The 12,419-nt window shown below is 39.1% G+C and overlaps 1 protein-coding gene across 1 annotated transcript; it reads left to right on the top strand.

Annotated features, from left to right (window-relative positions):
* Positions 1-5,461: 5,461 nt before the first annotated feature.
* Positions 5,462-7,571, top strand: LOC115380793 (nuclear factor 7, brain-like). The gene is made up of 2 exons (XM_030081999.1): positions 5,462-5,470; positions 6,168-7,571. The coding sequence occupies exon 2, from the start codon at positions 6,171-6,173 to the stop codon at positions 7,569-7,571; it is 1,401 nt and encodes a 466-aa protein (XP_029937859.1). The 5' UTR covers positions 5,462-5,470; positions 6,168-6,170.
* Positions 7,572-12,419: the final 4,848 nt, after the last annotated feature.

Here is a 12,419-nt window from a genome sequence, read left to right as displayed (position 1 = left end):
CATTAAATATGAAGCAAAAAAAAAAAATAAAAAAAAATAAAAAAAATGATGTTAATCATTTATTTAGAGATGTTAAACATTGGCTGGGGTCAAATTGACCTCAAACATAATAGGATGGTTAAATATATCATTTATCATTATGAATATAAAGTTTTTTGGGGTGTTTTTTTTTTTTTTTTTTCGAATTTTGATTTCTTTTGTTTTTGCTAATTTTCTGGTACTTTTCTCAGTTTTTTTCTAATTCTTTATTAATCTTCCTCAACTTTTTTGTTGTTTTTTTTCTTCAACAAGTTCACTTGATTCTTTCAAAAACATGGGGAAAAGGTGATGTGTGAATTACCAAGAAATGACCAGAAAATGTACAAAAAATTACATATTTTGAAAAATGATGAGAAAACAGTTCATGCACTAAAGGCTATGCATCCATTTGAGAGAATAAATCAGAACCTCATAGTTTGTCGTTCAACATCTTCAACATGCAGACCTGGACTTCAGTGATCTACTGTCCTTACAAAAAAACAAACAAACATTATTTTAATTCAGTGCTGTCATTTTACTCAAAAGGAGGAGTAAAATAAATATGTGTTGGTTTCAAACTGAGTATAACTTTGATTAAGCTGATTGTGTAAGTTAGCACTGTCATCTTCAACCTGATTTGGACTATTTTCAGTGGCTGTTTGGTAGCTTTGCATGTAAAAACAATAAAACTGATTGCCTTTTGAAGTCCATGTGTGTGTTTTGTGTTGTATGAATTTGCTGCTTGTGTCTGATGGTTGTGTGGAGCTGCTGGCTGGACGACAAACTGCCCCTGGAGGATCAGGAAGACATCCTTGATCCTTGAGAATGAAGGTCGGAGGGGAATATGTTTGCATTTCTTGGTTGTGATGTCAGCAATGATGTCATCATGTTCGGGTTCTGCTGACTCAACAAGCTTTCTGACTGGGTTCTCAGTGTTATTGATATTAAACATGAAAGCAGTTTTACTGTTAACAGCAGTTCAAACTTCTCACACTGAAACACACTCAGTGCAAAAATCCAAAAGCTGCACTGACACTTAATGAGCACAGTAAGTTAGTAATAATACAATATTTCCCCACTCATGAACATGATTGTGAACTAGAGCTGCAACAATTAGTCGATTAATTGATTGGTCGAATGACAGAAATTAATCAGCAATGTGACAGCCAGTGCTCCCATAAAAACACTGTATGATGCTGAGTCGGTGTGGCTTAACTGGAACAATAAGGAGGAACATGGAGGAAAGGTTTGCCAATGTGATCTCTGTTGTTTAAGAACTAAAGACAAAGTCCAATAAAAAAGTCCAATAAAACCAAAGCGAGGCTGCCTAGCAACAGTGGTCGCTCCCCACAACTACGGCAGGAAAATATTTTTAGGGATGTTTTCCAACGTGTTTTCATCTGGTCAGCCCCCCGTCTCTCAACCTGGCTTGTCTGCTGCGACTTGACTTCAAGATTTCCTTCATTTCCCAGAATGCCTTTCAGCAGACCTTAAAGCAGGGCTGTGATCTTGTTGCTCCAGTCGTGGGTTTGAAGTTTAGCTTGAGAGAAAGATGATAGTGCCATCAAAGTGACGGTTTTCACAGTTTCGACAAAGTGAAACTGAAAAAGTCACCCTGTTCCTCACAGCTCAGCTTGTTGCTGCATTGCATTCTGGGCTATGGAGGCTGCACTGCATTGCATTCTGGTCTACGAGCTGCTCCTGTATGGCTGTTGGAGAAAATGGTGGCTCTAGAAAGAGGGCGTGGCTCTTTGATTGAGAGAATCTGACACCAAAACCTGAAGTTGACTGCTGATTTCTTCCAGCCCAAAACATTTTCTGACATGGAGCTGGAAACATCGGGACGTTCTCACTCCTCAGCAACTTCAGTCTGACATTATCGGGTTTTTACATGAATCAGAGGATTCACAACTCCAGCTTTTCAAAAATATGATACCTGACCTGTTGGTAAGATAATGCTCGGCAAGGCAAAGATTATTTCTACAATAATAATAATAATAATGATGATGATGATGATGATTCAAATTTATATAGCACTTTTCTAAGTACTCAAAGACGCTTTACAAAAGCAGACACAAACAAAAAAGACAAGTAAGCAGTAAGGTGGGGCAGGGGTGACGTAGGGGGAAGGTCAGATGTCGCAGGTGATCTTGAAGAGGTGGGTTTTGAGTTGAGTTTTAAATAAGGTGAGTGACTCAGAATTCCAGATGTCGAGGGGCAGGGAGTCCCAGAGGGTTGGGTTGGCGATGGAGAAGGCTCTGTTCCACAAGGTGCGGTACTTGGTCTTGGTGATGGGGTGAGGAGGTTGGCGTCGGCTGAGCAGAGGCGGCGAGTGGGGGAGTGGCGATGTAGGAGATCAGTCAGGTATGAGGGGGCGAGGTTGTTCAGGGCTTTGTAGGTGATGAGGAGGATCTTGAAGTTGATGCGTTGCTGTATGGTGAGCCAGTGAAGGTGACGGAGGATGGGAGTGATGTGTTCTCTGGAGCGGGAGTGGGCGAGCAGCCGGGCAGTTGAGTTCTGAACACGTTGTAATTTTTGGATGTGATGAAGGCGTGGATGAGTGTCTCAGCAGCTGAGGAGGAAAGGGTGGGACGGAGGCGTGCAATGTTGCGGAGGTGGACGAAAAATGTTTTGGTGACGTGGTTGATGTGCGACTTGAAGGAGAGGGTGGGGTCCATGATGATGCCGAGGTTTCAGGCCAGGGGGGAAGGAGTGACTGAGTGACCATCGATGGAGAGTGAGAAATTCTGGGAGGAGGAGAGGAGGGATTTTGGGCCAAAGATGATGGTTTCCGTTTCCTTGCAGTTGAGTTTTAGGAAGTTGTTGTTCATCCAGGTTTTTATATCAGTGAGACAGTCGGTGAGGGTGGAGGCAATGGTGGGAGTGATGGCTTTGGTGGAGATGTACAGCTGGGTATCATCGGCATAACAGTGGAAATGTAAACCATAGTGGCAGATGATGTGACCAAGTGGGAGGATGTACAGGATGAAGAGAGTGGGACCGAGCACCGAGCCTTGAGGGACTCCGTGTGAGACTGGGGTGATGTGGGATTTGTGGTGATTGATGGAGATGTAGTGGAATCTGTCTGACAGGTAGGAGGCGAACCAGGAGAGTGCAGAATCGGTGATGCCAAAGGACTGCAGGAGACGGAGGAGGATGGAGAGATTGATGGTGTCGAAAGCTGCACTGAGGTCAAGGAGGAGGAGAATGGTGAGGGAACCGGAATCAGAGGAGAGCAGGAGGTCGTTGGTGACTTTGCGCAGGGCTGTGGTGAGTACGGAAACCAGATTGGGATTTTTCATACAGGTTGTTGGAGAGGAGGAATTTCTTAACTTGGGTTGCGACAGCTCCTTCCAGTATTTTTGAAAGGAATGGGAGATTGGAGATGGGTCTGAAGTTGTTGGGGTTGTCGGGGTCCAGGCCAGGTTTTTTTGAGGAGAGGAGTAATGGCAGCAAGCTTAAGAGGCAGGGGAACGGTGCCAGAGGTAAGGGAGGAGTTGATGGTGTCAGTGATGAGTGGGGCGAGAGAGGTGAGACAGGCTTTGACAAGGGCCGAGGGAATGGGGTCCAGTGGACAAGTGGATGATTTCATGCCGGAGAGTAGTTCGGAGAGGTCAGCTGTGGTTATGGGTGAGAAGAAGGAAATGTGGTGGTCAGTGGGCGGGGGAGGTGCAGGCTCCAGGTCAGCGGTGATGGCAGAAGAGGTGGCACACTGGTTATGGATGTTTTCGATTTTGGAATGGAAGAATGATAGGAAGTTGTTGCATATCTCCAGCGTGAATGAGGGTGAGATGTTGTCCTAGGGTTTGAGGAGTTTATTTATAGTAGAAAACAGGGTCTGGGGATTGGAGGATCCAGAGTGAAGGATGCAGGAGTAGAAGGTGGAGCGGGCTTTGTTGAAAGAAGATTGATAAAGAGTGCTGTTGTAAATGTTGACAAGATCCAAGGGGGCTGGGTTAAAAGGGAGGGTGAGGTCAGAGAGAGTGTTTGATATGCAGGTGGAGAGAGAGGCCGGACAGATGGACTTTGGGAAGGTTATTGTGCGGCCTTGTTTGGGTCGGGGTGGCGGGAATGTCAGTGACCATTGTGATGGCCAGATGGTCAGAGATGTTGAGGTCGGTGCTGGAGATGTTGTGGATATGGAGACCAATAGAACAAACCAGGTCCAAGATGTGTCCACGGCTGTGGGTGAGGAAGTTGATGTGTTGAGTGAAGTTGAAGCAGTTAAGTAAGTCCATTTCTACAGCACATTTCAAACACCATGGTCTCACAAAATGCTGTGCACAAAAGGCAGAAATACATATAAATACAACATAATAAAGACAAAACAGCCACCAGTTTCAATTACAAAACTAAAATGTGACGGCAGGCATTGGAAGCAAAGGAAATCAAAAGTGGAGTGCCATGAAATGTAAAAGTGCTATTAAATTCATATAAAAGGTCCAATCAAACTATGGGATGGATATAGCTGAAGGAGGAGGGTTTGGATGTAACTTTAACTGCATTAATGGTTCATTAATTAATTCAAATGAGTCAAAATGATCCCGAGCAGAGCAGCTAGAAGGGATGCTGTCATTTGTCCAGTGCAGTCGTGAAGCCTCTGTCACATTTTAGATTTGCAGTGGATCTGAAAATGTGTCGTCAGTCATATTTTCCCATTTTTGTGTGTTAAATGATGGTTTTCTGTGGACTGAACTCAGCGCCTCACAAGTCAGGTTGTCATTACTGATTTATGCTTGTTGTTGTTTTTTCTCACCGTCACCAAGACAATTTCCTGCTCATGTTTCATATGTAGAAAATAAAGTGATTCTCACTGTTACTGTGAAGCTAATTACAGTGTGTTTTTGTTATTGTGTGAAAACTGCAAGTCCTGTACTCTGCTTCCTTTTTTATCATTCATTTAGTTTTGTCACAGATTTTTAAGCTTTATTATATATTATTTTAATTGTTTCTTACCTATTTGCATCTTATTTGTATTGCTTTAATATGACTTATTTATATATTATAATGTATTATGTTTCTTTAATTTGGTCTATTTGAAGTTATATATTGTATTCATTTATAATCTGAATATTTGACTTTTAATTTATGTTTATTATTTTTTATATGATACATTTGTTGTTTTATTTGAACAGACTGGGTCAACACACCTGCAAGCATTAAGAAGAAACAGAAATATACAGGTTTCATGTTTTCAAAGTGAGAAATGATTTGTAGTGTGGTTCTTGCATCACTTTTTAGCCTCAGAGAAAGAAAAGAGGAGCTGCAGAAAGGAGACTTCTCCACCACTGAAGTCCCAGGAAAACACGACTAGAATACGACCACTGGCCTAACATGTTTCAACAGGAGCTTTTCAACTGATTTCTGAGCAATACTGAGACCTACAGGAGAGGAAGCAGCACTGACATGACCCACCCTGACTGCACTGACAAACCAGGAAACAGAAACTGTCATTCGTCCACTGCTCACCGAGGAGACACACACACACACACACACACACACACACACACACACACACACACACACACACTGAGAGACAGACGATAAGATTCAGCTTCAGAGTTAACCTACGACTTCCACTGAGGGAGCAACTACAGGAGGGATACTGGGAACACTGGGAATACTGGACCTCCAACCTGCTGCTGACTCCTCACTGAACAGCAGTTTTAGAAAAGCCACGACTCAAAGTGACTCAAAAGTGAAAGTAACTTTCACAAGGCGTCTCACAAGGCATGTACAATATTTTATTACCTTTTCATTTTGTTGAATGTAATTTATTAGTGTGTCTTGTGTTTCCCACTGCTCTGTGTTGTTGGCTATGTTTTGTATTTAAGTTGATTACAGCTGTGTGAGGCATGAATGCTCAAGTCAAATTTCCCCTAAGGAACAATAAAGTACATATTATCTTACCTTATCTTATATTATTTTATTTGATATTAACTTTCAGGGAACTTGGAAATACTAGAAACACTGCAGCCTGCTGCTGGCTCCTCACTGAACAGGAGTTTTAGAAAAGACACGACTCAAAGTGACTCAGAGTTAAATGAGCTTTTAGGAAACGTTCCTGAACAGGGAGTGTTTCCACGACTGATTAACTGACTTCCTGTTTGAACCGTCTGCCTGGTGAGTTTTTCTCTTCACTTGGAGACAAAATGTCTTCCAGATCAGAGGAGGATCTCTGCTGTCCTGTCTGCAATGACATCTTTAAAGATCCCGTGCTCCTGTCATGTAGCCACAGCTTCTGTAAAGCCTGTCTGCAGAGCTGGTGGACAGAGAAACCAACAACAGACTGTCCAGTTTGCCAGAGAAGATCTTCAAAGAGTGATCCACCTTGTAACTTGGTGCTGAAGAACCTGTGTGAGGCCTTCTTACTGGAGAGAGATCAGAGAGCGTCAGCAGGGTCAGAGCTCCTCTGCAGTCTGCACTCTGAGAAACTCAGGCTCTTCTGTCTGGACCATCAGCAGCCAGTGTGTGTCGTCTGTCGAGATTCAAAGAAACACACCGACCACAAGTTCAGACCCATCGACGAAGCTGCTCAGGATCACAGAGAAGAACTTCAGAAATCACTGAAGCCCTTACAGGAGAAACTGAAGGTCTTTAATAAAGTCAAAGGAAACTGTGATCAAACAGCAAAACACATTAAGGTCCAGGCCCGACGCACAGAGAGGCAGATTAAGGAGGAGTTTAAGAAGCTTCACCAGTTTCTCCAAGAGGAAGAGGAGGCCAGGATCGCCGCTCTGAGGGAGGAAGAGGAGCAGAAGAGTCAGACGATGAAGGAGAAGACGGAGGCTCTGAGCAGAGAGATAGCAGCCCTTTCAGACACAATCAGAGCCACAGAGAAGGAGCTGAGAGCTGAAGACGTCTCATTCCTGCACAACTACAAGGCTACAGTGGAGAGAGTCCAGCGCCCCCTGCTGGAGGATCCACAGCTGCTCTCAGGAGCTCTGATAGACGAGGCCAAACACCTGGGCAACCTGAGCTTCACCGTCTGGGACAAGATGAAGGAGGTGGTCTCCTACACTCCTGTGGTTCTGGACCCCAACACTGCCCATCCAGTCCTCTTCCTGTCTGAAGATCTGACCAGTGTGAGACTAGGAGAGAGACAGAAACTTCCTGACAATCCAGAGAGATTTGACTGCTACTACGCTGTCCTGGGATCTGAGGGCTTCAACTCAGGGACTCACAGCTGGGATGTTGAGGTTGGAGACAGTAAACAGTGGTTCCTCGGTGTGATAGAAGAGTCTGTCCAGAGAAAGGGAAGCAGACGATCTGGATCATGGAGAATATGGCTCTATGAAGGTGAATTCTCAGCACGCTCCCCATCAGGTCCAGACACTGATCTTCGAGTTCAGAAGAAGCTCCAGAGGATCAGAGTTCATCTGGACTGGAACAAAGGACAGCTGACATTCTCTGATCCTGATACTAACACACACATACACACCTTCACACACACTTTCACTGACAGGCTGTTTCCATACATTAACAGCCCAGAAAAAGTCCCACTGAAGATTTTACCAGTGAAAGTCTCTGTGACTGTAGAACAGCACCGTTAGAAATACATGACATCTATAACAACAACAACAGCAAACAACAACAAATAGTAAAAAACAACAACAAATGAATAAACATAAAATATCAAAGCAGTATGATTAAAATAATGTGATTAAAGGCAAAACACACCAGAAAAAAAATCAATAAATAATATCAAACAAAAGGGGGAAATGCATCAATATTAATTTGTTCTCACAACATTCAAATGAATTCACTCTTTTTGCTTCAGCTCAAAGCTCTAATTTGTTCAAGTGAATTCTCTCAGTATTTAGCCCAGAGGTTTTCAAACTTTTTCATCATCACTGATTTGATGCTTAAATATATAGTTTATAATTATGAATATAGTTTTTAAAAGTTTTTTTTTATTATTATTATTTAATTTGAACTTGAATTTAGTTTAATTTTCTGGTAATTTTCTCTCTTTTTTCTAATTTTTAATTAATGTTCCTCAACCTTTTTCCTGTTTTTTCTTCAACAAGTTCACTCGATTCTTTCAAAAACATGGGGAAAAGGTGATGTGTAAATTAACAAGAAATGACCAGAATATTTACAAAAATTTACATATTTTGAAAAATGTTGAGAAAACTATTATTATAAACTGAATGAATGGTTTATTTTTTGAATGAATGAATGGTTTATTTTTGGTTTCTTTTTTTTTTTTTTTTTACACCTATCATCGCACACAATACAACAATCACAATAAACAGATAAAACCAAAAAAAAAAAAAAGGAATAGGTTAGAAGCAAAAGCTTATTTTTGTGCCTATTGAACAAAAGAATCAACAATAACAAAAACACATTTACCATCTCAACTTAATATTCCTGTATGATCTTAAACTTAAGGCATTTTTTAAACTTTGTCAGAGAAGTGAACGACTTAAAGTCCATTCCATAATTTCTCACCCACAACTGAAATACATCTAGACTTCACATTTGTCCTCACTTTCATACATTTAAAAATGACCTCTTAAATTATAGTTACTCTCTCTTAATTTAAAGAAATCTTGAATGGTATTTGGAACAATACTATTTTTTAATTTATAAATCATCTCTAATATTTTCACATATACAATATTCTGCAATCTTAAGGTTTGAAGTTTAATAAATAAATTATTAGTTGCTTCAAAATATCCTACTTTATTAATTATTCTGATTGCTCTTTTCTGTAGTTTTACTAATGTATCTATAATAGTTTTTCCTGCGTTTCCCCATATTTCTGCACAATATGTTAAGTAGGGCATAACCAAAGAACAATATATCATGTACAGGCTGTTTTTGTTTAGAAAGTCCCTTGTTTTATACAGTATGCCTATAGATTTTGACACTTTACTTTTAATATACTCAATATGGGGTTTCCAACACAGTTTGCTATCTATGATGACACCTAAAAATTTAGCTTCATAAACTCTTTCTATTTCCACACCATTTAAATATAGTTTTGCATTTTCAACCTTTTTATTACCTGAAAAAATAATAAACTTTGTTTTATTCTCATTTAAAGATAATTTATTATTATCAAACAATTTCTTTATCAGTACCAATTCTTTTTCTGTTTCTTGTAATAACTCAAATATATCTTTTCCAGTACAAAATAAATTTGTATCATCAGCAAACATAACACATTTCAACATGTTGGATACAGAAAAAAGGTCATTTATATAAAGTATAAATAATTTTGGTCCCAAGACCGAGCCTTGTGGAACTCAAACTGAGATCAAACTGACATTCTCAAACTGAGATTCAGTATTTTTTATCGCTACATACTGATATCTGTTATATAAATAACCTTGTAACCATTGTTTTGCTATACCCCTTAAGCCATAATTTTCACACTTCCTTAACAGCTTAGCATGATCAATTGTATCAAATGCCTTACTCAAATCAATGAACACACCCACTGCATTTAATTTTTGGTCTACTGCTGTTGCTTTTATTTTCCACAAATTCCATTATTTCCATGGTTGCTGAGCGATTACCCCAAATCCATATTGATGATCACTTAATAAATTGTACTTATCAATGAAATCTTCAAGTTTATTGGCAAACAGTTTTTCTAATATTTTAGGAAATTGAGGTAACAGAGAGTCTGTAATTGGACAATAACTCTTATAAATCGGTATAATCTTGACTATTTTCATCTGATCTGGAAAGATACCAGTTGAAAGCGATTTGTTACATATATACGTAAATGGTTCTATAATAGAGTGGATGACTTCTTTGATGAGACAGATATCAATACCATTGCAATCTGTAGATTTTTTGTTTTTAAATTTTCTTACTACTTCTAACACGTCACTATGGCATACTCCACTTAAAAACATTGTATTGCTGTTAATAAACGTATCAATCTTCATATCTTCAACTATTGGTAGGTCTTTGGCTAGGTCAGTGCCAATATTAACAAAAAAATGATTGAAAACATTGGCAATTTCCCTTTTATCTTCAATTATTGCATCGGCATGTTCAATGCTTATTGGGAAGTCCCTATCTTTTTTATTTTGTATGACATTATTGATTACTCTCCCAGTACCCCTAATATTATTTTTATATCTCAGCAACACTTGATCATAGTAGTTGTTTTTCTGCTTTTTATTATAGCTGTTAGTCTATTTTTGTAGTTCTTGAACAACTTCTCCTTTTCTTTTGTCAGATTCTTTATAAAGTCCCTATAGAGCTTGCTCTTCTTCCTGCATACCTTTTCCAAACCCTTTGACATCCATGGTTTAAGCTTTCTTTTAAATTTGTGCTTATAGTTTTTCGAAGAACAATACATATTGTACATTCTGAGAAATATTTCTAAAAATGAATTAAATTATTTATGAACGTAGATTTCACTCCAGTCATAATTTAATAATTCATGTTTCAGTGCTTCAATAGCGGCAGATGATTTTTCTCTCACATTATAATTGTTTCTTTCCATTCTTAGAAATATTTCATCATCATTTCTCATATCCATCGCTACAAAAACAGGCAAATGGTCTGTAATATCGGTCACCAAAAGCCCACTTTTTGCTCTTACACCCGTTTGGTTTACAAATATTTGTTATCAATCAGTGTCGCGCTATCAGTAGTAATTCTACTGGGCCTTACAATTAATGGGTAGAAATTCAAACTAAACATTGAATCAACAAATTCTTTAGTTTTTGCATGCTCATTAAATTTTAACAAATCAATGCTGAAGTTGCCACAAACCAATGTCAACTTATGACCATGATGCTCAAATAACTCAAGAATTTTCTTGTTAAACTGATCTATGCAGGAACCTGGAGTTCGATAAATGCAACTAACTAAGATAATTTTTATTTGTTATCTTCAATTTCAATAGTTAAACATTCCATTAAGTTTTCAATAGAAAATGTCATATTTACAATAACCTTACATTTTAAACCTGTCCTCACAAACAAAGCAACACCTCCTCCTCTTTTATTTAACCTGTTCTGAACAAACATTTCATAGCCATCTAGTTTGTTTGATAGTTCCCTTTTTTCATTTATCCACGTCTCTGAGACTGCAATAACACTGAAATTCTCTTCAAAAGTATACAGGTAATCTTTAATTTTAGACAAGTTACTATAGAGGCTTCGGCTATTAAAATGGATGAGTGAGAATCCCCTCATTCCCACTTTAAAATCCTCTTCAGTGTAGTACTCACAGTCCGGCTGAGTGTTGCAACAGAAATCATTTTCTACATCAATGACATTCCCTATGTCATAAAGTTTGTATTCTTAATGAAAAAAATTCTTCAAATAAAGGTTTTCTGTTTTGTTTTCTAAATCCTCTCCTTTGTTCATCAACAGTCAGATTCAGGGTATAACCAGATAAATAAACAAATGAGATTAATATTCACCCGTTACTCTGCCCAATCTTTTCCAACTAAGATTTCATTTCATTTGTATTTCTCCAGCTCCGAATCACTTCTGATGGTAATAATTTTAGCCTGTTCTGGTGGTCCATTGAGCCTTATCATTATTTTACAGTTCCTTGTCCATGTGTTTTTTTTTTTCCTATTTTTTTCTCCTTCTTCAAAATTCTTGCTTGCCGAGCAATTTCTGCATTTCTCTTTGTTAGATGTTCATTTATAAACACCCCTGTGCCCTTAAGCTTTTCTGAAACTTTAAGCAGCTCAATCTTGTTGTTTTCTACTCACAAATCTGATCATGATATTTGATGTTTTCTTCTGTTTTTGGGCAATTGTGTGGCAAGCAGCTATGGCATTACTATCAATAGAAATGTCTTTGGTGTTGAAGAAAGCAGTTCACCTGGTGGTGCATTCTCTCCTTCATTGATGCCTGCCGTGACACGTGCATATGTGCGATGTGTGGTCTCCAAACCAGATATCACCACATCCTCCATTCTTGTGTATTGTTCCAGCTTTTCAATTCTGCTTTCGAGCTATTCTATCTTCTTATCTTTGACTTTAATTACAGCTTTCAGTTGTTGTATCTCAAAGCAATGCTCTCGATTTACCAGTCAATCTACGTTCCTACCCTCACCTATGGTCATGAGCTTTGGGTAATGACCAAAAGGACAAGATCGCGGATACAAGTGGCCGAAATGGGTTTCCTCCGCAGGGTGGCCGGGTGCTCCCTTAGAGATAGGGTGAGGAGCTCGGTCACTCGGGAGGAGTAATATGTTGACTGGGTGAAACTGACCAATCAGAAACCTGAAAGTTAGCACTCACCTGGTTGAAAGCTAAAAAAGTCAGAAATTTTGGTGTTATTGTCGATTCAGACCTTAACTTCAACACTCACATCAAGTCAATAACAAAGTCAGCTTTCTACCACCTCAAAACAAAGCCACAATCAGAGAACTCATGTCCAGAAAGACCTACAAAAACTCATCCATGCCTT

The sequence above is a fragment of the Myripristis murdjan genome, chromosome 22 (assembly GCF_902150065.1).
Source record: "Myripristis murdjan chromosome 22, fMyrMur1.1, whole genome shotgun sequence".
Classification (NCBI taxonomy): Eukaryota; Metazoa; Chordata; class Actinopteri; order Holocentriformes; family Holocentridae; genus Myripristis; species Myripristis murdjan.
This window is presented reverse-complemented; position numbering and strand designations above follow the sequence as displayed.